The sequence below is a fragment of the Pleurodeles waltl genome, chromosome 2_2, assembly GCF_031143425.1.
Source record: "Pleurodeles waltl isolate 20211129_DDA chromosome 2_2, aPleWal1.hap1.20221129, whole genome shotgun sequence".
Classification (NCBI taxonomy): Eukaryota; Metazoa; Chordata; class Amphibia; order Caudata; family Salamandridae; genus Pleurodeles; species Pleurodeles waltl.
This window is the reverse complement of record NC_090439.1, coordinates 1,191,982,354-1,192,006,929: the sequence shown is the minus strand read 5'-3', so window position 1 is coordinate 1,192,006,929 and position 24,576 is coordinate 1,191,982,354. Positions and strand designations below refer to the sequence as shown.

Below are 24,576 nucleotides of genomic sequence, written 5' to 3'. Positions count from 1 at the left end.
GTGCCCACACACTAAGTAACTTTGCACCCAACCTTCACCAGGTGAAGGTTAGACATATAGGTGACTTATACGTTACTTAAGTGCAGTGGTAAATGGCTGTGAAATAACGTGGACGTTATTTCACTCAGGCTGCAGTGGCAGGCCTGTGTAAGAATTGTCAAAGCTCCCTCTGGGTGGCAAAAGAAATGCTGCAGCCCATAGGGATCTCCTGGAACCCCAATACCCTGGGTACCTCAGTACCATATACTAGGGAATTATAACGGTGTTCCAGTATGCCAATGTGAATTGGTGAAATTGGTCACTAGCCTGTTAGTGACAATTTAGAAAGCAGAGAGAGCATAACCACTGAGGTTCTGATTAGCAGAGCCTCAGTGAGACAGTTAGTCATCACACAGGGAACACATACAGGGCACACTTATGAGCACTGGGGCCCTGGCTGGCAGGGTCCCAGTGACACATACACTAAAACAACATATATACAGTGAAATATGGGGGTAACATGCCAGGCAAGATGGTACTTTCCTACACTGAGGAAGGGGTAAACTGTGAGACAGAGGAAGGCGTGAACTGTGAGACAGAGGAATGGGTGAAATGAGGAAAAGGAGGAAGGAGTGAGCTGTGAGACACAGGAAGGAGTGAAGTGTGAGACAAAGAAAGGGATGAACTGGGAGACAGAAGAAAGGGTGAACTGAGGAGACAGAGGAAGGAGTGAGCTGTGAGACAGAGGAAGGAGTGAACTGAGAGAAAGAGGAAGAAGTGAACTGGGAGCAGAGGAAAGTGTGAACTGGGAGACAGAGGACGGTGTGAACTGGGAGACAGAGGAAGGGGTAAACTGGGATAAACAGAAAAGAGTGAACTTATGAGAGAGAGGAGGGACTGAACTGGGGAGACACAGGAAAGTGTGAACTGTCGAGACACATTAAGGAGTGATTTGTGAGACACAAGAAAGAGTGAACTGGGAGACAGAGGAAGGGTGGACAGAGACAGGAAGGGGTGAACTGTTTGGACCCTGAGATGAAGGGGAGACGGGCAATGGATGAGCTGTGGAGACAGAGTGAGTTGTCAATATGGAAACAGAGGAAGGGTGAACTATGGACACTGAGGAAGTGGTGAGTGGTAGACAGAGGAAGGGGTAGAGTGGCCAAACAAATAATAAAGTTTGTGACCCGCCAAGTACATCTGAGTGGATAAAGTGCCATGAATAACGCTATGTTGTTGTTGGGTTTCTTTGTGCATGTGCCAATGTGTGAGCTGTGAAGAGTGGAATGTGCCGTCTTTGTATCAGGGCTTCGCCCACGGAAAGGCCGCACGCCCTGCCTGCAATACCTTCCTTCCTAGAATTCAGTCATCACACCTACAAAACCAGTCTGTCCACCCAAGCTGGGCTAGCACAATGACTGGTGGCCTAAGTGTGTCATTATATAAAGCCACGGCGTAGAAGAAGTGACACTCAGCCACCACCAAGCACACCACACAGCGAGGTCCTCCTACCGGTGAGACTCCACCACACTCAAGACATGAAGGCTGCTGTGGGCTCGCTCCTTCTCGTGGCTGTCCTCGCTGGCACAGGTAAGACTCGGCTACACCTGAGGGCAATGGTCTGGTCTGGTCTGACCACACATCTATCTACCCCACGGCACCTCTGAATGAAGCTCTGCAGTGCATTGAGATCATGATCTAGGGTTTACCTGTGGGATCGCTGCAAGAATTGGTCAATTTTCAAAGAGTTTGGGCCTGATTAGATCCTGGCGTATGAGGTACTCCATCAAAATGGTGATAGACGTCCTGTCTGCCAAAATCTGAGTCCCATTATAACCTAAGGAACTTATATTTCGGAGGATGGAATATCCTTCAACGTTGTGATGGAGTAACTCATCTATTCATTTCTAAATCATGCCCCTTACTCCGAACAAATCCACAAGGTTATAAAAAGAAAATTCTATACATCTCATGATTAGACCTAAATATCACATGGAAGTATCTGGTCACTAATGCATCTCCCCCAAAGGGTTTCTGGGACGGTCCCCTATAGATGGATGTATCTTTGGGGGCCTTCCCCTGGATAGTGGCTTCCACCATCCTCCCGGGATCGTCCTCAACTCTAGATGGTCGTCCTGGGAGTGATCCTGCAGATGTGAACTGAGGCGATCTCACCTGGAGCAAGTGAGGGGAGTAGAGTTCAGGACACATGTTTATTGTGGTTTTTCACGCTCCAGGCTTGTCTCTTGCAGATCTGTGGCTCGGGTATTTCTCATAGCCTATCTGTGTAGGAAGGTAGCCTCTTTCTAGCATTGTTACCCCCACTTTTGGCCTGTTTGTGAGAATATGTCAGGGTGTCTTTACTGTCTCTCTGGGATCTTGCAAGCCAGGACCCCAGTGCTCATAGTTTGTGGCCTGTATGTGTATCCCTCTGTAGTGCATAACTGTGTCACTGAGGCTCTGCTAACCAGAACCTCAGTGCTTATTCTCTTTCTGTCTTTAAAATAGTCACTATAGGCTAGTGACCATTTTCACCAATTCTAATTGGTACACTGGAACACCCTTATAATTCCCTAGTATATGGTACTTAGGTACCCAGGGTATTGGGGTTCCAGGAGATCCCTATGGGCTGCAGCATTTCTTATGCCAAGCATAGGGAGATCTGACAATTCTTACACAGGCCTGCCACTGCAGCCTGAGTGAAATAACGTCCACGTTATTTCACAGCCATTTACCACTACACTTAAGTAACTTATAAGTCACCTATATTTGTAACCTTCACCTAGTGAAGGTTAGGTGCAAACTTACTGAGTGTGAGAGCACCCTGGCACTCACCAATGTGCCCCCAGATAGTTCAGGGCAATTTCCCCAGACTTTGTGAGTGCGGGGACACCATTACATGCGTGCATTACATGTAGGTCAATACCTATAGGTAGCTTCAAAATGGTAACTCCGAATATGGCCATGTAACATGTCTAAGATCATGGAATTGTCCCCCCATTCCAAATCTGGTATTGGGGTGCTAATCCCATGCATCCCCGGGCTCCAGCATGGACCCTGGGTACTGCCAAACTAACTCCCTGGGGTTTTCACTGCAGCTACTGCTGCTGCTAACCCACAGACAGGCTTCTGCCCTCCTGGGGTCCGGGCAGCCCAGGCCCAGGAAGGCAGAACAAAGGATTTCCTCTGGTAGAGGGTGTTACACCCTCTCCCTTTGGAAATAGGTGTGAAGGGCCTGAGAGAAGTAGCCTCTCCCAGCCTCTGGGAATGCTTTGAAGGGTACAGATGGTGCCCTCCTTGCATAAACCAGTCTGCACCGGTTCAAGGATCCCCCAGCCCCTGCTCTGGCACGAAACTGGACAAAGGAAAGGGGAGTGACCACTCCCCTGTCCATCACCACCCCAGGGGTGATGCTCAGAGCTTCTCCAGTGTGTCTCAGACCTCTGCCATCTTGAATCCAGAGGTGTGAGGGCACAATGGAGGCCTCTCAGTGGCCAGTGCCAGCAGGTGACGTCAGAGACCCCTCCTGATAGGTGCTTACCTGGTTAGGTGACCAATCTTCTTCTGAGGGTTATTTAGGGTCTCTCCTGTGGGTTTCTTGTCAGATAACGAATGCAAGAGCTCACCAGAGTTCCTCTGCATCTCCCTCTTTGACTTCTGCCATGAATCGACCACTGACCGCTCCAGGTCGCCTGCAAAACCACAACAAAGTAGCAAGACGACTACCAGCAACATTGTAGCACCAATTCCTGCCGCTTTCTCAACTGTTTCCTGGTGGTGCATGCTCTGAGGGCTGTCTGCCTTCACCCTGCACTGGAAGCCAAGAAGAAATCTTATGTGGTTCGATGAAATCTCCCCCTGCTAACACAGGCACTAAACTTCTGCATCACCGGTCATCTGGGTCCCCTCTCATTTCGACGAGCCTGGTCCCTGGAACACAGGAGTTGGATCCAAGTGACCCTGACAGTCCAGTGGTCCTTCTGCCCATATTTGGTGGAGGTAAGTCCTTGCCTCCCCACGCCAGACAGCAATCCTGTGTACTGCGTGAACTGCAGCTGCTAGGGCTTCTGTACACTTTTGCAAGGAATCCTTCATGCACAGGATAGCCCAGGTCCCCAGCACTCCGTCCTGCATTGCTCAACTCGCTGAGTTGACCTCCGGCTTCGTGGGACTCTCCTTTGTAGTGTTGAGATGACAGCCATGCTCAGATATCTTGGACCCCAGTTCAAGTGCTTCTGCGGGTGCTGCCTGCTTCTGCCTGGGCTCTCTGTACTGCTGACTGACCCCTCGGTCTCCTCCTTCAAGGGGCGACCTCCTGGTCCTTCCTGGGCCTGGGCAGCACCCATTTTCTTCAACTATGACCTTTGCAGCTAGCAAGGCTTGTTTGCAGTATTTCTGCGTGGAAACAACTCAGCATCCTCCAGCACGCCGTGGGACATCTTCTGTGCAAAGGAGAAGTTCTTGGCACCTTCCGTTGTTGCAGAATCTTCAGCTTCTCTCCCCCGGAGGCCACCATTTTGCACCTTCATCCGGGGTTTAGTGGGCTCCTGCCCCCCTGGACACTTTTGTGACTCTTGGACTTGGTCCCTTCCTTTGCAGGTCCTCAGGTCCAGGAATCCATCTTCAGTGCTTTGCAGTCAGTTGTGGTCTTTGCATAATCTCTCATCACTGGGGTAGTAGGGTAACTTTACTCCTACTTTTTCAGGGTCTTGGGGTGGGGTATCTTGGACACCCTTAGTGTTTTCTAACACTCCCAGCGACCCTCTACACACTACACTAGGCCTGGCGTCCCTAAGTAGTTCACATTACACTTTCTTAGTATATGGTTTGTGTTGCCCCAGGCCGATTGCGTCCTATTGTATTCTACAGTGTTTGCACTACTTTTCTAACTGTTTACTTACCTGAGTTTGGTTTGTGTGTATATTTTGTGTGTTTTACTTACCTCCTAATGGGGTATATCCTCTGAGATATTTTTGGCACATTGTCACTAAAATAAAGTACCTTTATTTTTAGTACTTCTGTGTATTGTGTTTTCTTACGATATTGTGCAAGTGACACTTGTGGTACTGTAGGAGCTTTGCAATGGTCCTAGTTCAGCCTTGGCTGCTCTGCTTTAGCTACCTTCTATCAGCCTAAGCTGCTAGACACCCTATACACTAATAAGGGATACCTGGGCCTGGTGCAAGGTGTAAGTACCCCTTGGTACTCACTACAAGCCAGTCCAGCCTCCTACAACAGTTATACTAAAAATAAAGGTACCTATATGATATAAGTGGTATGGTAGGAGCTTTGCATGTCTCCTAGTTCAGCCTAAGCTCCTCGGCTATAGCTACCTCTATCAGCCTAAGCTGCTAGAACACTACTAATCTACTAATAAGGGATAAATGGACAAGGTGTAAGTAGCACAAGGTACCCACTATAAGCCAGGGCAGCCTCCTACAATGGCCCACGGCCACCATCTGACCATGTGGGGTTGGGGTGCATCAGTAGAGGCTCCATGCTCCCGTCAGGCCTGACAAGCTCTAAGAAGTGTGATTATAATAGGAAACTGCACATGCACCTTAAAATCATAAAATTCGTAATTCACAAGGATTTGGAAAAAATAGTTGTCTTTTGGTGTCACAGATGGTGAGCAGTTTTCAATTATTTTCAAACAACAAAGATTATATGGGACAGATTATTCACACAATGAGACATTATTGGGGCGTGTGCATCAGTCAGTCTTATCTACATAAGCACGTGAATTCTTGGGTGGAGACAGGAGCAGTTTTCATTCTATTTATAAAGTGAATGAATGTAGCGCCGAGGAGTCGCGGCGCTCTCTGTGCTGTGAAACAATATTAACTATTCGGCAAGACAAGCGAAAATCGTGTAGCGAACTTAAAATAGAAAGGTATATCTCTTCAGAAGAAATTAAAACCCTCCTCAGACGTGCAGAGGTCAGAGGATGAGGATGTTGTCTGGGACACAAGGGCGCCTACAGAGTTGGGGGGTATCAGTCCACAGAAGGACCACGTGGAAGCGCCTTGAGCCTTATCTGGCAGCGCTACTCCAGCGCCATATTTCTCCACAGCCTCCCACTCCGTGGCTGCCGAGCCAGCACTGAGGAGGGTGGTGGAGCCCCGAGTCTCCCTGGAGGCCTGGGGGGCCTGGGTGCATTTAACCCCGAGGCCTTTGAGCTATAGCCCACAAGGCACTGGCCATCAGTGTCCTGTCAATGGCATCTGCAGCCGGTGTAATGTCTGACCTCTGACCTCTGGGCGGCTCTGTGGACCCCAGGAGTCCATCTTGTCCCTCACATGGCACTGCTGGGGGATGTGGTCTGCAGTGGGCACACGGGTGAAGCCCACCGCTGTGATGTCACCATCGCCTTCAGGGGTGCCCTGTGGCCCACCCTTCCCCCCTCCAGCCCATCAACACATTCATCCTTCCCCTCTGAGCCCTTTCTGTGTGTCTCTCCCTCGCACAGCTGGCCCCGTCTCTGGGCTGTCCTGGGCTCCCTTAGGCGTCGCCCCCTCCTATACATTAGGTCTTGCGTTGGCGTGAAAGGGCAGGAATGTGCCGCATCTATGGCATACACCACATTCTGTGCCCCCCCTCTGTCCTGGCGCCATTCTCGCTGCCTAGCGCCAACGCGGGCACCCTTGGACCATGATACCTTCCTGCACAAAAGCAATCCTCCGAGGAATCCTGGGAGGGCAGCTCGCATAGAAAGAGGGAAGAATGAGGAGAAATATAGCCTCCCTGCAATGGCGTAAGATCAACAAGGTGGATGCGTCAAAGTCTACGGGTGTTGCATGGGAACACCCACTGCAGCGCCCATGGAACACCTCCCTAGCGCAGTGTGAGGCAACGCACTCACTTACGCTGCCTTGTCTTACTCCATATCTATGAGGCCATTCAGGGCCACGCAGCACGGTCTCACGTGGCGTCCTAGGTATGAGTTCAAGGTTTGTACTGCAGTTGCGTCACAAAACGTGACGCAACAGCAGCACAAGGGGCTCGTAAATGTGACCCTGGGCCTTTTCATGCTGCTGATGAAGTAGTACAGACAGGTGGAGCCTCTCACAGCATCCAGCTCACAAGGCGTTTGGAACAGCCAATCAGAATGCTTGGAGCGTGGGCATTAACTGCTGTTATGCGCCCGGACATTCAGTTCAGAGAGAGTGAGGCAGGGATGTGAAATAAACAAGCCCAGTCGCTGTGTGTCTGGCTCCAGGAGAGAGAGACCCCAAGCCTTTCACCCATGCCGTGTGCGGCATTCCCAGACGTTTGCCTTGTTACGTCTTGAGTTGCTCGAAATGTGCGTAGTTTGCTCATGCGTAATTACATGAAATGTCAGCAAAATTATAGGAAGCCGTGGGTAATGAGCCAAGAAAGCAAATCACTTATTTCAAGCTGATTTTCAGTAAGAAATGCGTCTTTCCATCAATCCTCGGGTTATGTATGTCTTAACTACCAGCTCTCATCCTTCCAATGTCGATAGATTAAAGAAACCACTAAATTCGGTGATCATAAAACCTGTCACGTACAAGTCTAGGAAGTTACAGAACTGTGAGGGTGTGAGATCTGCAGCTCTTAACATTTCATTTAAAGGATCGACACAGACATAACTCTCAGGTGTGGACGCTGCATAACTCTCAGGTAACCCTCGGTTGCAGCCACAACTGTGATTTTCAAAATAGGCCAGCTGCTTTCTGCAGCTTACAACAATCACACACACTCACATACAAGGACCCAGCCCAATGAGCTCCCTTACTGGTGTGCAAGCAACAAGATACACTCAGGTGTCTGCAGCTGGTGCATTAACTCACTGAGATATCTTCCTGCTTCTGAGACCTGCAGAATACAGACTGTTTTCTGAAGCAGGGATACAAGGTTGGCATTCAGTCCAAGATATGCAGGTAAACTGAGTGCCTTGCCTCGCCATTTTTTAATTTTCTTGAAACTTACTTTTCTGGTGCCCTTTGTTGTAAATAATTTCTACGTGAACCCATGTGAAGTGTGACACCTTCAGCCAATCTTGGCTTTCCCAGTCCACCAGGGACCTCCTTTGCCTGTGGAATGCGCCTTTGTCCATCTGGGATGTGCAGACAAGATGGAGGATGGCAGGCTGTGGATTATAAACACTGTATCAGCCACAGCCAGCTAAATTCTCAGTCCTAGTCTAGTTTCAAAAAGTATCACTGAAGATGAAGATGGATGTCCCTAGGCCTCTCCTATTAAATATCGGGTACCACTCACCAGGAGCCTGAACAGTGCCTGGAGCTTGTCCTTGCTCCATCGGTGCTTTCTCGTAACAACGTATTGCTGCGGAACACCAACCTCTACTGGGGTAAATCCCACCACACCACCACCACCGTCACCACTGCCACCACCGCCACCACTGCTACCACTGCCACCACCGTCAGTACCGCCACCACCACCAACACTGCCACCACTGCCACCACCACCAACACTGCCACCACCACCAACACTGTCACCACTGCCACTACCGCCACCACTGCTACCACTGCCACCACCGTCACTACCGCCACCACCACCAACACTGCCACCACTGCCACCACCACCACCATCACCACCGCCAACACTACTACCACTGCCACCACCGTCACTACCGCCACCACCACCAACACTGCCACCACTGCCACCACCACCAACACTCTCACCACTGCCACTACCGCTAACACTGTCACCACTGCCACCACCGTCACTACCGCCACCAACACTGTCACCACTGCCACCACCACCAACACTGTCACCACTGCCGCCACCACCACCAACACTCACGACTGCCACCACCATCAACACTGTCACCACTGCCACCACCGCCAACACTGTCACCACTGCCACCACTGCCACCACCGCCACAACTGTTACCACTGCCACCACCGCCAACACTGTCACCACCGTCACCACTGCCACCACCACCAACACTGCTACCACTGCCACCACCGTCACTACCGCCACCACCACCAACACTGTCACCACTGCCACCACTGCCACCACCGCCACAACTGTTACCACTGCCACCACCGCCAACACTGTCACCACCGTCACCACTGCCACCACCACCAACACTGCTACCACTGCCACCACCGTCACTACCGCCACCACCACCAACACTGTCACCACTGCCACCACTGCCACCACCGCCACAACTGTTACCACTGCCACCACCGCCAACACTGTCACCACCGTCACCACTGCCACCACCACCAAAACTGCTACCACTGCCACCACCGTCACTACCGCCACCACCACCAACAAGGAAAAAATATAGTTATTTCTCCTTTTTTCCTTTTTCTATGTGTGCGGCATTGTGTAGGACGCTTAGAAAGAGGAAATGCCTCCGTGCATTGTTTTTGTGCAAGAAGTTGCACCTTTCTGCACAAAAACAATCCTGCATGCAAATCAAGTACCCTTGCAGCATTGTGCCAGGGTGCCTGCCTTCGCACTAGGCTTCCAATAGGGCATAAGAGCAGCGGGAAAGGACAGGACTGCGTCATATTTAATAAATACAGCGCATTCCTGTCTTTTCCAAGTGACGCAGGGCAACGCCGCAAGGTGACGTTGCGTTGCCCTGCGGCTCAACACCCAGAAACATGGGCCCAAGTCTGTGTCAATCGGAGAGACAAGTTGCTCCGTCACAACGGTGATGGATATCCCTCCCGCCGAAGTCTAGAGCAGCACCACAGTTCCCTCTCCGTCACACCGAAGGTCCGCCCGCCTCATTTACCGTCTCTTTTCAGGTTCTGACCATCCTAGAGCTGGGAATCAATGAACTGTGGATGAGTCACTACTGAGTGACCAGAGCTGTGGGGCTGATCATGTTCTATTCAGTTAAGGCTCTCAGTCTTGGAGGATGGATACCGAATGTTGGTTTTGGGGTGAAGGAGCTGTTGTATGTTGGATTTAGAGCGTTTTTCCATGAGACTGACCCAGGTTTTCTGGATCTGACTGATATGCTGGCTGTGGTTCTTGAATTAATTCTTAACAAAGAAATGTGTATACCTAAAAAAAGCTTTGCCTAATCTCTAGGCCCTAGAGCTTTGTTCATTAACTCACTAAATAGCTACTTTGTGAGGATTGAAAACAGTGAAAGTTAAGCTCTGTGTGCAGTGTGAGTGGAGCTCACTGCAGAAAGAAGAGACAAGTCTGTGTGATGAGGAACCTGCGAAGGTTCCCTCAGGCCCCGCCTGACACTCTCTCCTTACTCCGCAGGTTACTCACTGAGATGCTTCAGCTGCACGACCACTAGTGAGAGCTGCTCCGCAGTAGTGAACTGCCAACAGTCCGAGGAGTTCTGCGTCAGCAACGTCACAACATCTGGAAGTAAGGAGCCTTGCCTGTGCACGTGAACATGTGGCACTTACCGGGGTGTGTGTGGGGTGTGGGGGGTCTGTAGGCTCCACACTGGGGGTAGAGCACGTGTGCACTGGTTAGGGGTCTGTAGGCTCCTCACTGGGGGTGGAGCACGTGTGCACTGGGGAGGGGGTCTGTAGGCTCCTCACTGGGGGTGGAGCACGTGTGCACTGGGGAGGGGGTCTGTAGGCTCCTCACTGGGGGTGAGGCACGTGTGCACTGGGGATGGGTCTGTAGGCTCCTCACTGGGGGTGAGGCACGTGTGCACTGGGGAGGGGGTCTGTAGGCTCCTCACTGGGGGTGAGGCACGTGTGCACTGGGGATGGGTCTGTAGGCTCCTCACTGGGGGTGAGGCACGTGTGCACTGGGGATGGGTCTGTAGGCTGCTCACTGGGGGTGAGGCACGTGTGCACTGGGGAGGGGGTCTGTAGGCTCCTCACTGGGGGTGGAGCACGCGTGCACTGGGGGGTCTGTAGGCTCCTCACTGGGGGTGGAGCACATGTGCACCGGGGAGGGAGTCTGTAGGCTCCTCACTGGGGGTGGACCACGCGGGCACAGGAGGGAGGGGTCTGTCTGTAGGCTCCTCACTGGGGGTGAAGCGCACGTGCACTGGGGGGTCTGTTGGCTCCTCACTGGGGGTGGAGCACGTGTGCACTGGGGGGTCTGTAGGCTACTCACTGGGGGTGGAGAACGCGTGCACTGGAGGGTCTGTAGGCTCCTCACTGGGAGTGGAGCACACGGGCACAGGGGGGAGGGGGTCTGTCTGTAGGCTCCTCACTGGGGGTGAAGCACACGTGCACTGGGGGGTCTGTTGGCTCCTCACTGGGAGTGGAGCACGCGGGCACAGGGGGGAGGGGGTCTGTCTGTAGGCTCCTCACTGGGGGTGAAGCACACGTGCACTGGGGGTCTGTTGGCTCCTCACTGGGGGTGAGGCACGTGTGCACTGGGGGAGGGGTCTGTCTGTAGGCTCCTCACTGGGGGTGAAGCACACGTGCACTGGGGGTCTGTAGGATACTCACTAGGGGTGGAGCACGTGTGCACTGGGGGGTCTGTAGGATACTCAATGGGGGTGGAGCACGTGTGCACCGGGGAGTCTGTAGGATACTCACTGGGGGTGAAGCACGTGTGCACCGGGGAGGGGGTCTGTAGGCTCCTCAATGGGGGTGGAGCACGTGTGCACTGGGGAGGGGTCTGTAGGCTCCTCACTGGGTTGAGGCACGTGTGCACTGGGGAGGGGTCTGTAGGCTCCTCACTGGGGGTGAGGCACGTGTGCACTGGGGAGGGGGTCTGTTGGCTCCTCACTGGGGGTGAGGCACGTGTGCACTGGGGAGGGGTCTGTAGGCTCCTCACTGGGGGTGAGGCACGTGTGCACTGGGGAGGGGGTCTGTTGGCTCCTCACTGGGGGTGAGGCACGTGTGCACTGGGGAGGGGTCTGTAGGCTCCTCACTGGGGGTGAGGCACGTGTGCACTGGGGAGGGGTCTGTAGGCTCCTCACTGGGGGTGAGGCACGTGTGCACTGGGGAGGGGTCTGTAGGCTCCTCACTGGGGGTGAGCCACGTGTGCACTGGGAATGGGTCTGTAGGCTCCTCACTGGGGGTGAGGCACGTGTGCACTGGGGAGGGGGGTCTGTTGGCTCCTCACTGGGGGTGAGGCACGTGTGCACTGGGGAGGGGTCTGTAGGCTCCTCACTGGGGGTGAGGCACGTGTGCACTGGGGAGGGGGTCTGTAGGCTCCTCAATGGGGTGGAGCACATGTACACCGGGGAAGGGGTCTGTAGGCTCCTCAATGGGGGTGAAGCACACGTGCACTTGGGGGTCTGTTGGCTCCTCACTGGGGGTGAGGCACGTGTGCACTGGGGAGGGGTCTGGGGGTGAAGCACGCGTGCACTGGGGGGTCTGTAGGATCCTCACTGGGGGTGGAGCACGTGTGCACTGGGGGGTCTGTAGGCTCCTCACTGGAGGTGAGGCACGTGTGCAATGGGGTCTATACCCTCATTCAGGTCAGGAGCACCATGTACAAGAAGAATTCCCTTCATGATGCCCCCGTCCACCTAAATCAAAGGGACCCACACGAGGAATAGTGCCATAGCGCCTCGAAGCACCCGAGTCTACAGCCAACCCGCTGTGGACTAAAGTGCTGGGCTTAGGAAAATCCCTGGTGAGGAGGTAGAATGTGTTAGGAAGGAGTAAAACCAGTGGACTCAAGGGAGAGGCAGTCTGGATAATTACACAGTGTGTACGCTAGACTTGTGGGGCAGTAGACATAGGAGGGCAGTAGGCCTGTAGGGTCAGTCCTCATTTATGGACAGTGCACCTGTAGGGGCAGTAGGCCTCCAAGGGCCGTGGACCTGGTTGAGCAGCAGGCCCCGAACGGCAGCATACCTGCAGGGGCAGTAGATATCTATGGGCAGTAGATCTAGAAGGGCAGTAGGCCTGTGTGGGCAGAAGACCTGTTTAGGCAGTAGACCTGTAGGGGAAGTAGACCTGTAGTGCTAACAGACTTGCAAGGGCAGTAGACCTGCAGGAACAATAGACCTTTATAAGCAGTAGGGCTGTATGAGGCAGTAGTCCTCCAAGGACAGTATACCAGCAAGGACAGTAGAGCTGTATAGGGAGTAGGGTTGGAGGGTTGGAGGAGCAGTAGCATGTAGGACCAGTAGACCTGCAGGGGCAGTAGCCCTCCAAGGTCAATAGACCTGTAGAGGCAGTAGATCTTTATAGGCAGTAGGGCTGTAGGGGCAATAGTCCTCCAAGGGCGGTAGACCTGCAGGGGCAGTAGACCTTTATAGGCAATAGACCTGCAGGAGCAGTAGCATGTAGGGCCAGTAGACCTGCAGGGGCAGTAGCATGTAGGGCCAGTAGACCTGCAGGGGCAGAAGACTTGTAAGTGTGTAGACCTGCAGGGGCAAAGGGGCCCACATTGACAGTGTGCCTGCAAGGGCAGCAAGGCTTTAGCAGCAGTAGGCATGTTAGGGCAGTAGACCTGTGGTGACACTCACCTTCTATGGACAGTAGATCTGTAGTGGCAGTAGACCTGTGGGGAGAGTAGATCTGCAGGAACAGTAGACATGTAGGGGCAGTAGGCCTGTATTGGCACCCACCTTCTATGGACAGTACACCTGTAAAGGCAGTAGACATCTATGGGCAGTAGTCCTGTAAGTGTGTAGACCTCCAAGGGCAGTAGACCCCCTCCACAAGGGCAGTAGGCCTATAGTTACACTCACGTTCCATGGATACTACACCTGTAGAGGCAGTAGACATCTATGAACAGTAGGCCTGCAAGTGTGTAGACCTGCAGGAGAAATGGCATGTAGGACCAGTAGACCTGCGTAGGCAGTAGACTTGTATGTGTGTAGACCTGCAGGGGCAGTAGGCCCCCCTCAAGGGCAGTATACCTGTTGTGACACTCACTTTCCATGGACAGTACACCTGTACAGTCAGTAGACATCTATGGGCATTGGACTTGTAAGTGTGTAGACATGCAGAGGCAGTAGACCCCCCCAACGGCAGTAGGCCTGTAGTGACACTCACCTTCCATGGACAGTATACCCGTAGAGGCAGTAGACATATATGGGCAGAAGACTTGTAAATGTGTAGACCTGCAGGGGTAGAGGGGACAACAATGGCAGTGGACCTGCAAGGGCAGCAAGCCTTCAGTAGCAGTAGGCCTATGGTGTTAGTAGGCCTGCAGGGGCAGTAGGCATGTATGGGCAGTAGCCTAAGGTGACACTCACCTTCTATGGACAGTAGACCTGTCGGGCAGTAGAGCTCTATCAACAGTAGACCTGTGGGGGCAGCAGATCTTTGGGGGCAGTAGGCCTGTGGAGTTAGTAGACCTGCCGGGCAGTAGGGCTGTATGGGCTGTAGACCAGCAGGGGCAGTAGAGTTTTATTAGCAGTAGGCCTGTGGGAGTAGTAGGCATGTATGGGCAGTAGACCTGTGGTGACATTCACCTTCTATGGACAGTAGACCTGGAGAAGCAGTAGACCTGTAGGGGCAGTAGACCTGTAGAAGCAGTAGGCCTGTGTGGGCAGTAGACCTGTGGTGGCAGTAGACCTGAGGGGGAGTAGACCTGTAGGAACAGTAGACATGTATGGGCAGTAGACCTGTATGGGGAGTAGAGTTTTATTTGCAGTAGGCCTGTGGGTTAGTAGACCTGCAGGGGCGGTAGGGAAGTATAGGCAGTAGACCTGTGGTGACACTCACCTTCTTTGGACAGCAGACCTGTCGGGCAGTATCGCTGTATGAACAGTAGACCTGTGGGGGCAATAGACCTGAGGGGGCAGTAGGCCTGTGGAGTTAGTAGACCTGCCGGGCAGTAGGGCTGTATGGGCTGTAGACCTGCAGGGGCAGTAGAGTTTTATTAGCAGTAGGCCTGTGGGAGCAGTAGACATGTATGGGCAGTAGACCTGTGGTGCCACTCACCTTCTATGAACAGTAGACCTGGAGAAGCAGTAGACCTGTTGGGGCAGTAGACCTGTAGAAGCAGTAACCCTGTGGGGGCAGTAGACCTGTGTGGGCAGTAGACCTGTAGGGGCAGTAGACCTGTGGGGGCAGTAGACCTGTAGGAACAGTACACATGTATGGGCAGTGGAGCTGTAGGGGCTGTAGACCTGCAGGGGGAGTAGAGTTTTATTAGCAGTAGGCCTGTAGGGGCAGTAGGCCTGTGGGGTTAGTAGACCTGCAGGGGCAGTAGGCATGTGTGGGCAGCTGACCTGAATGAACAGTAGTCATGCAGGGTTAGTCGGTCTGTGGGGTTAGTTTACATACAGTTGAAGTGGGCATCTATAGGCAGTAGGCCTAGAAGGTAAGTAGTCCTGTAAGGGCAGTAGACCTGCAGAGGCAGTAGACTTGCATGGGAAGCTGGCCTTTAGGGGCAGTAGGCCCGTGGGATGAGTAGACGTACAAGGTCAGTAGGCATCTATGGGCAGTAGGCCTGTAAGTGCAGAATATCTGTAGAGGCAGTAGTCCTGTAGGGTCCAAAGGCCTGGAAGGGCAAGGGTGTAGGAGTTTGGTATCTGCCCAGAGAGTGGGCAGAAGATAATGTTAGGTTCAGGTTTTTCCTTCATTTGTTCTGGAGGTTTTCTTCTGACCCACCACGGTTGAAGATATGAGGATAGGAGGCAGGGGGTACACAGTTACACAATGAAACCACAACCCATTGCACTGTAGGAGGCTGATTTTGTGTTGTGTCTTGTCAAAGAGCCTTGGCTGAACATCGGCCCTGATTGTTCAACAGTTTTGGGAGTTTGAAAGTGCCTGGTTGCCACTAAGAGCTGGAATGAGAGAGCTGCAATCAGAGAGTAACTCCTGCCTGTTTCACTTCATTACAGACAACAGGATGGTCACGAAACACTGCAGCACCACATGTGGATGTAACAACGGCGCAACTAATCAACTCTTGTTTCACTGCTGCAAAGAGGACTTCTGCAATGACAGCGGGGCGAGCAGTGTGAAGACCAACTATGCCATGTTGTCGGTGGCTGTGGGCGTCAGCGCTTTCCTGCTCAGAGCTGGGCTGTAAGGTAAGGGCGGGCTAGTTGGTGCTCTTTCCACCTTACTGATGGATATGTGGTCTGTGGGGGACATACTGGTCACTTGGTGCCACTTTGAGTGTCACAAGCAGAGGGCGTTCTCCCTAGCTGTAGGTACCTTCCTTCTCAGAGCTGGACTTTGAGGTAGGAAAGACCAACTACGCCATGCTGTGGTGGCTGCGTCTGTCAGCGCCTTCCCGCTGAGAGCCGGGCTGTGAGGTAAGGATGCACAGGTTGGAGCTCCTCCCACCTCACTGATGGATACATGGTCTATGGGGGACATGCTGGTCATAGTGTATCATCTAGCGTATCACAGGGTGGGGTGAACTCCCTGGAAGCGGGTGTCAGCAGCTCCTTCTCTACGTTGGACTGTGAAGTAAGGAAGGGTTGATCATGCCTGCGTCTCAGTTACTGCTTGATTGAGGCTGTCATCTGGGGGTATCACAGTCAGAGGGTGCTCTCCCTGGCAGCAGGTGTCCGCATCCTCCTGTGAGGTAAGAATGGCTGTGTGTCACTGCTGGACGTGCTGGCCATGTCCTGTTACCATAGTATGTGGGCCTCACAAGCGACAAGGGCCTCTCAGAAGAACTCATTGTCCCCTACTGAGAGTTCTGCTCCACGGTAGACCTATGGGAGAAGCGGGCTGGTGGATAAAGAACCGACTTTACAACTCAGGACTTGTGTGCTAATCAAAGCCCTGCCCATGACTGAAAATCACCCATTTCAAAACAAATCCACCTGGCACCCAATTTAGAGGAGAGCTCTAAAGGGGTATCTGAAACAAAGTCACATATGTTCAGTCCGCCCAACTCTTGTATCTCCACTGCATTTGCAGGTAGGTCGCTGAAGTGTCTCTGGCAGTGGATCCTCATCAGATCTCTTGTCATGATCATTCCTCCAGCGAAGAGGGTGTTCTGGGATCGACCCCACTTATAGCTGCCCTTCCAACTTCACCTGCAATTGCTTTTTTAAAGATCATGAGAGCTATGAGTGTCATGGCTCTGGTGATCACAGGCCATGGAGAATCACACAAAACAGGGTTCACAACCTCAAACCGCTGAGAGGAAACCATAATGAACAGGATTCGACACAACCCAGGCACTTCTCAATCACTGAGGGAGAAGCACACAGAATAGGATTCAACACAAACCAAGCACTTCTCAACCCCTGAGGGAGAACCACAGAAAACAGGATTCAACACAACCCAAGCACTTCTCAACCTCTGAGGGAGAAACACAAGGAACAGTACTCAACACAACCCAAGCACGTCTCAACTTCTGAGGGAGAAACACACAAAACAGTACTCAACACAACCCAAGCACTTCTCAACCTCTGAGGGAGAAACACAAGAAACAGTACTCAACACAACCCTAGCACTTCTCAACCTCTGAGGGAGAACCACACGAAACAGGATTCAACACAACCCAAGCACTTCTCAACCTCTGAGGGACAAACACACGAAACAGGATTCAACACAACCAAAGCACTTCTAAACCTCTGAGGGAGAACCACACGAATCAGTACTCAACACAGCCCAAGCACTTCTCATCCTCTGAGGGAGAAACACACGGAACAGTACTCAACACAACCCAAGCACTTCTCAACCTCTAAGGGAGAACCACACGAAACAGTACTCAACACAACCCAAGCACTTCTCAACCTCTGAGGGAGAACCACACGAAACAGGATTCAACACAACCCAAGCACTTCTCAACCACACCTTGGGGCATATTTAAAAGCCCCTAGTACCTCCTGGCACTGCCCTAGCGTCATTTTTTGTATGCCAAGGAGGCTTAAGGAGGCCCCCGCCATGGCCCATATTTACAAAGTGGTGCAATGCGTGCATTGCACAGCTTTGTAACCCCTTGCGCCACATTATACCTGCTCCAGTTATAATGTATCCAAGGAGGGTTGTTCTCACGCAGAGAGGATAAAAAATAGTGCAGTGAAATTTATAAGATTTCACTGCATCATCTTTTCTGTCAGTTTTAATGCCTGCTCAGGGCAGGCATTAAAGTGATGCTGTCATTATAGCCTATGGGCCTCCCTGGCCTTTGCTGGGCTAGCATCAAACTTTGACACTAGTCCAGCAAAGCACCAAAATAGTGTCAGAGCTGATGTGCCACTTTCTCATAAATATGCCTCCTTGTTTGTTGAAAAGAGGCTTCATGGAGTAGGCAGGTGCAGGTACAAGTAGGTCTATCAGACGCCCCCCAGCAGCAGATGTGACAGGCACTCAGCCCAGGTCTACCTGCCAGGGCCATCAACATGGATCCATTAGCGCATGCTGTGCCATGACATCATGGGAGAGAAAGAAGGCAGATTACCACAAAGTGATAAATCAGTTTCTATGAAGAGGTAAATCTGCATCTTACAGATAACAAACAAGTGTCCGTAAAAGGGAAAACCAGTAACATAGAGTTGACAAATCAGTATCATGGAGATGCAAATCTGTATCATAGAGGTGACAAATTAGTATCAGAGAGGTGACACATCACTATCATAGACTTGACAAATCACTATCATAGACTTGACAAATCAGTATCATAGAGGTGCAAATCAGTATCATAGAGGTGACAAATCAGTATCATAGAGGTGACACATCAGTATCATAGAGGTGACAAATTAGTATCAGAGAGGTGATACATCACTATCATAGACTTGACAAATCAGTATCATAGAGGTGCAAATCAGTATCATAGAGGTGACAAATCAGTATCATAGAGGTGCAAATCAGTATCATAGAGGTAACAAATCAGTATCAGAGAGGTGACACATCACTATCATAGACTTGACAAATCAGTATCATAGAGGTGACAAATCAGTATCATAGACATGACAAATCAGTATCATAGAGGTGACACATCGGTATCATAGTAGTGACAAATCAGAGAGGTGACACATCACTATCATAGACTTGACAAACCAGTATCACAGTCATGACAAGTCGTTATCAAAGAGATGAAAGATCAGTATCAACAAAGAATCAAATCAGTATTATTGAGGTATAAAATGAGCATCAAAGAGCTAATGAATGATTATCAGCGAGCATTTCTTCAGAACCAATGAGGTGACAGCATCCGTCACTGTGACTGACCATAACCAAAAGAGGTAACAATATTCCCTAGGAAATCCTTGCAGTGAGGTGTGACATCAGTTTCACTGATTTAATTAATTAATGACAACATAACAAGGGAACTAACCAGTATCTATTAAATGGAACCAAGTACCAAAAGCAGATAAGTAATAGCAGTGCTGTAGCGAAGCATATCAGAGAGGGGAAACACCATCTTTGTGGTCAAAGTAGCATTAATGAAGCGAGAAATATGTATCAATGAGGCTCAGATCATCATCAATAAGTTAGTGGTCAATTACCATGACAAACCGTTATGGATTAAGCCATCAAATCACTATCAGTCAATCAATCAATCAATCAATATTTGTAAAGTGTGGCTACTCACCCATGAGAGTCTCAAGGTGCTGGGGGAGACGAGGGGTCTCATACGAAGAGCCACGTCTTCAGTTTCTTACTGGGGAAGAGATAGGAATCCATGAAGTGACATCTCACTCAAGAATGTACTAAAATTCATATTATAACATGAAGAGATGAAAAGAGACATAAATATTGTCACAATTCAGTATCAATGAGGTACACATCCTTGTCACTGAGGTACAAATCAGCATCCTGGCTTGATTTTGTGAAGATCTGCTCCTTATTCCCGAGGAGAAGGGATTCTTTTGATTGCAGATTATAGAAAAATGTGTGTGATAAAATAACAAATAATGCCCTGGAATGGGTAATGTAATTCATTAATATACCAATCCTAAAGGTATCAGTTTCCTGAAAAAATATCACCTGTGCATGGGAGGAGTGAGCTTTGGAAGAAGCATTTGGCTTTTCATTCACCTCCATCTCAGGCTGTGTTTAAAGGTTAGTGGTTACTGGGGTGCTGATCCAGGTGCCCCCACACCGCACAACATCAGTGAGTGCAAGAATGGTACCAGCTCATGGATTCTACATGATCTACTGTGGATATCCCTCCCACTTTGAATCCGAACTACCAAAGAGTTGAACTAACTATCATACTGCTAGAGTAGTGAGTTTCAGAAAAACCCTCATAAATGGCTTACCCCGGGCAAATGGCTGTAGTGTGTTTATTCAGACTTTTGCCCTTGGCCTTCGATCTGGATGGTATCTCAGACTCATACATAAAAATAGACCACGATTGGTTGACTACCATAATAGACGTAGGGTCTGATTTAAAGTTTGGCGGATAGGACTATTGCATCACGAACATGGCAGATATCTCGTCTGCTGTATTACGAGTCCATTATATCCTGTGGGAATCGTATTAAGGAGGACAGGATATCCATTATTATTGTTTGTGACTGAGTAACCCGGTCTGCAAACTATATCAAGCCCTTAGCATTAAAGAATTATTTTTATGATACTTTCCAACGAATTAAAGAACCTATAATTGTCCTATATTTTGAAAAGGTACTCAGCAAACAACAGATGTGACTTGCATTCATAATGTTTTCAATCAACAAAATCATTAAAAAGGTCTTCATTGCCACCACTTTTATCTCTACTGCCTCTTCCTTAGTCATAGCCTTTTTCACTCCCTTAAAACATTTGACAAACTAAAAGTAACTGCATACAAATTCACATATTTGAGGAAGACGTTAGAGAGTCATTTAAAATCACCACTTGTTGGTCCCATGTGTTCCATCGGCTGAAAGAGACTCTTCTTCAATTGGTAACCTGTGTACTTCTGACATTAGGATAACTTGGGCAAACACCGTTAATCCGTGGGTTACTCTAGTGGTAATAACAGGTAATAGAAATAATAAACGTCTGCATTACATTGCCATTGGCGTGTGACTGCACCAGAAATCAATACACTGGTAAACGGAGGGGACCCTGAACACTTGAAGGTTTGGAAAAAACCATTGTTCCTCAAAACTAATCAATGGGTGGAGCTAAAGAAAGCACAGGTGGGCTCCTCTAAAGCAAACAACTCACAGCTCTTAAGCACCATCCATGGGCTGTCAGGGGCTCCTCAAAAGTAATGGACTCACCACTAATGCAAAAACCATCAGTCCACTGCTATGGGTCCTCTAAGGTAATCAACTCACTTCTCCCGCAAAGCCCATCAACTACCTGCTATGGGCTCCTCTAAGGTAATCAACTCATTTCTCTTGCAAACACAATCAACCACCTGCTATGGGCTCCTCTAAAGTAATCAACTCACTTCTTCTGCAAAAACCATCAACCACCTGCTTTGGGCTCCTCTAAGGTAGTCAACTCACTTATCCTGCAAACACCATCAACCACCTGCTACTGGCTCCTCTAAAGTATTCGACTCACTTCTTCTGCAAACACCATCAACCACCTGCTATCGGCTCCTCTAAAGCAGTCAACCCAATTCTCCTACAAACACAATCAACCACCTGCTTTGGGCTCCTCTAAAGCAGTCAACTCACTTCTCCTGCAAACACCATCAACCACCTGCTTTGGGCTCCTCTAAGGTAATCAACTCACTTCTCCCGCAAAGCCCATCAACCACCTGCTATGGGCTCCTCTACGGTAATCAACTAATTTCTCTTGCAAACACAATCAACCACCTGCTATGGGCTCCTCTAAAGTAATAGACTCACTTCTTCTGCAAAAACCATCAATTCACTGCTGTGGGTCATCTAAAGTAATGAACTCACTTTTCCTGCAAACACCATAAACCACCTGCAATGGGCTCCTCTAAAGTAATCAACTCATTTCTCCTGCAAACACCATCAACCACCTGCTATTGGCTCCTCTAAAGCAGTCAACTCACTTCTCCTGCAAACACCATCAACCACCTTCTTTGGGCTCCTCTAAGGCAGTCAACTCACTTCTCCTGCAAACACTATCAACCACCTGCTATGAGCTCCTCTAAAGTATTCAACTCAATTCTCCTACAAACACAATCAAACACCTGCTTTGAGCTCCTCTAAGGTAGTCAACTCACTTATCCTGCAAACACCATCAACCACCTGCTATGAGCTCCTCTAAGCTCCTCTAAAGTATTTGACTCACTTCTTCTGCAAACACCATCAACCACCTGCTTTGGGCTCCTCTTCAGTAAACAAACTCACTGCTTCTGCAAACAGCTTCAACCACCTGCCACATTGCACATTAATTAGTAGTAATAGTACCAAGTGCAACAAACACAAAGGGGACTCAGTCATCAAACCGAAGGCTCTAGACAGATTGCCAAGGCCTCCTGGTGAAAATAATGATTGTCCAATCTTCAGAACTGGGTCTTAATCCGTGCCAGACCAGAGCTTCGGTCATTTACCCCCCTTTTTAATTCACCCCCAAACCCATCATTCAGCAAGAAACAGGACTAGGAGATGCAGTCCCTGGCCCTGACTTTTACAACGTAGTTGTTTGTGTCCTGTGTGTAGACGAGATCATGTCAGCCTCATCACACTGCTTAAAAAAGAATATTCCCAAAGTGACGTTTGACTAAGGACATAAAACACAAAAAGTGAGGGAGGAATGCTTGCCATTTGTCTAACCACTGGTAATCACTCGGGGTAGCAGTCCAACCCACTGTTCCTTTGTTCGCCATGCCACCTCAGTGTGGATTCGGCCATATGCAAATCAGCCTTGACCCTGCAGTCCATAGCAAACTGTCAGGCCAGGACCGCCCTGGACCCGAACACAAGCAACCCAGGACCGGTTTCACCCTAGTTGTGGGCTCATCAGCCATGTACAGTTTATTGTTTGTCTGGGGGCAGTGACTCCAAAGCACCAAACAAATGCCACTAATATGGGCCCAACCCTTCTGTTTGGATTCTAAATGTGATTTACTTGCTTAAAGGCAGCTGTTTTAGGAAGGTGACACTCAGTCTAATTACAGCTTTAAATAGCAGGTGTAATGAAGTGTTCATGAGATATGCAGTATGTCTGTGTTGCACAAGCATTGCCTAGCTTAACACATCATTGAGTTCACAGCTGCAATCCATCTCCAGAAGCATTGCTTGTATTGTAGTCTTTTGTATGTTAAAGCGCTTGTCTTGTCTCTGTAGCTGGCAGCAGCCGGACCCAACATGCTCCTCCTATGACCTGACCTTTCCTGGCTTGATGTCCGAAGGAAGGAGAGGGAGAAGAGAATGTGAATGTGTCCTCAAGGATCCAGGAACGAAGACTATTTCATTCTGCCAAAGATGTATATAAATCCCTGTGTAATCAAAGCATGAAGATGTGCGGAGGCTTCCAATGGCCCCGTAAATGATAAATTAAGATAAATAATGGGGGTGCGTGATGAATTATGCTCTGCCGGCGGAGTTCGTAGAGTTTTGCCAACCTCACGCACCACATGGAGCACAGAGTTCCGTAGAACTCCGAGGAGCCATGCGGAGGGGAATTTTTCCTCACTCGGAGCTCGCTAATGTTAGGTTGGTGTGCGGGAGTGAAAAAAAATCAAAAGCTAGACCACCTCCGGGTGAGATTTCTCAACACCGGTGCTCCCAGCAAGTCATTACTGCTGCGTTGAGAAACCTGCTACTCGCATTGAGGAAGCTGCAGCTGGAGAAGAAAATCTACTCGAGCGGCAGAAAGAAGCAAAAAGAAGTTATGCCATTCACACTGGTTTTACAGCCTGGGATGAACTCCTGTCGCGAAAAAGCAGCGTAAGCAGTGCGACTTACCACGCTCCTCTGCTCGCAGAACCTCAAGGAGTGTGGCAGAGTTTTTTTCATCACTTTGCAGACTTCGGCATAACAGAACTCCGCGAACTCCGCCCAGGCCTAATAAATAAGACTTCCACTGATTTTACATTTAAGTTCATTAAAGGTACAGACTAGCCCCTGTCACAACTTTTCAAAATACTTAATTATTTAAATTGTATGGTAATATGGACTGACAAATAAAGATGTATCTAAAGTATCCTTCTGTGCTTTTTAATTAAACTATTAAAAGAGATTGATAAAATAATAAAAAATGTTGCTGAGGATAAAGATATTCCCTAATTCACAGAATCAGTGTCTATAGACATTTTCTCTTAAACATCAGCTTTACACTTGCAGGGAGACCCTCAAAAGAGAGGAGCGTCATAATTGTAGGAGCATTGATGCAAAAGTGGGAATGGCCACGCAAAATACTGAAAACTCCCAGAAATGTTCCAGTGTGTTAGTTTTAAACACTTTACAAGCCATTTCCTGTTATAAGCTGGGTGGAAAAGGAAAAGTCTTGGTGTGAAGGCAGGGTCGACTGCTACAAGGGGGAATACTTGGGGAGGTAACAGGACACGGGTGATACAGGGGGAATACTTAGGGAGGCAACAGGATGCAGGTGATTCAGGGAGTAATACTTAGGAAGTTAACAAGACATGGCTGATTGAGGGAGTAATACTTAGGAAGGCAACAGGAAATGGGTGATTTAGGCTCAAATACTTAGGAAGGTAACAGGGCATGAGTGATTTAGGAGGTAACAAGACACAGGTGATTCAATAGGGAATACTTAGGGAGGTAACAGGGCATGGGTGATTCAAGAGGGCAATACTTAGGGATGTAACAAGACATGGGTGATTCAGGGAGTAATACTTAGGAAGGCAACAAGAAATGGGTGATTTAGGAGGAAATACTTAGGAAGGTAACAGGACACAGGTGATTTAGGGGGTAATAACAAGACACAGGTGATGCAATGGGTAATA

The 24,576-nt window shown here is 49.8% G+C and overlaps 1 protein-coding gene across 1 annotated transcript; it reads left to right on the top strand.

Moving 5' to 3' along the window:
- Positions 1 to 1,418: 1,418 nt before the first annotated feature.
- Positions 1,419 to 23,810, top strand: LOC138283071 (lymphocyte antigen 6E-like). The gene is made up of 4 exons (XM_069221221.1): positions 1,419 to 1,569; positions 10,204 to 10,314; positions 15,677 to 15,868; positions 22,952 to 23,810. The coding sequence occupies exons 1-3, from the start codon at positions 1,518 to 1,520 to the stop codon at positions 15,865 to 15,867; spliced, it is 354 nt and encodes a 117-aa protein (XP_069077322.1). The 5' UTR covers positions 1,419 to 1,517; the 3' UTR covers position 15,868; positions 22,952 to 23,810.
- Positions 23,811 to 24,576: the final 766 nt, after the last annotated feature.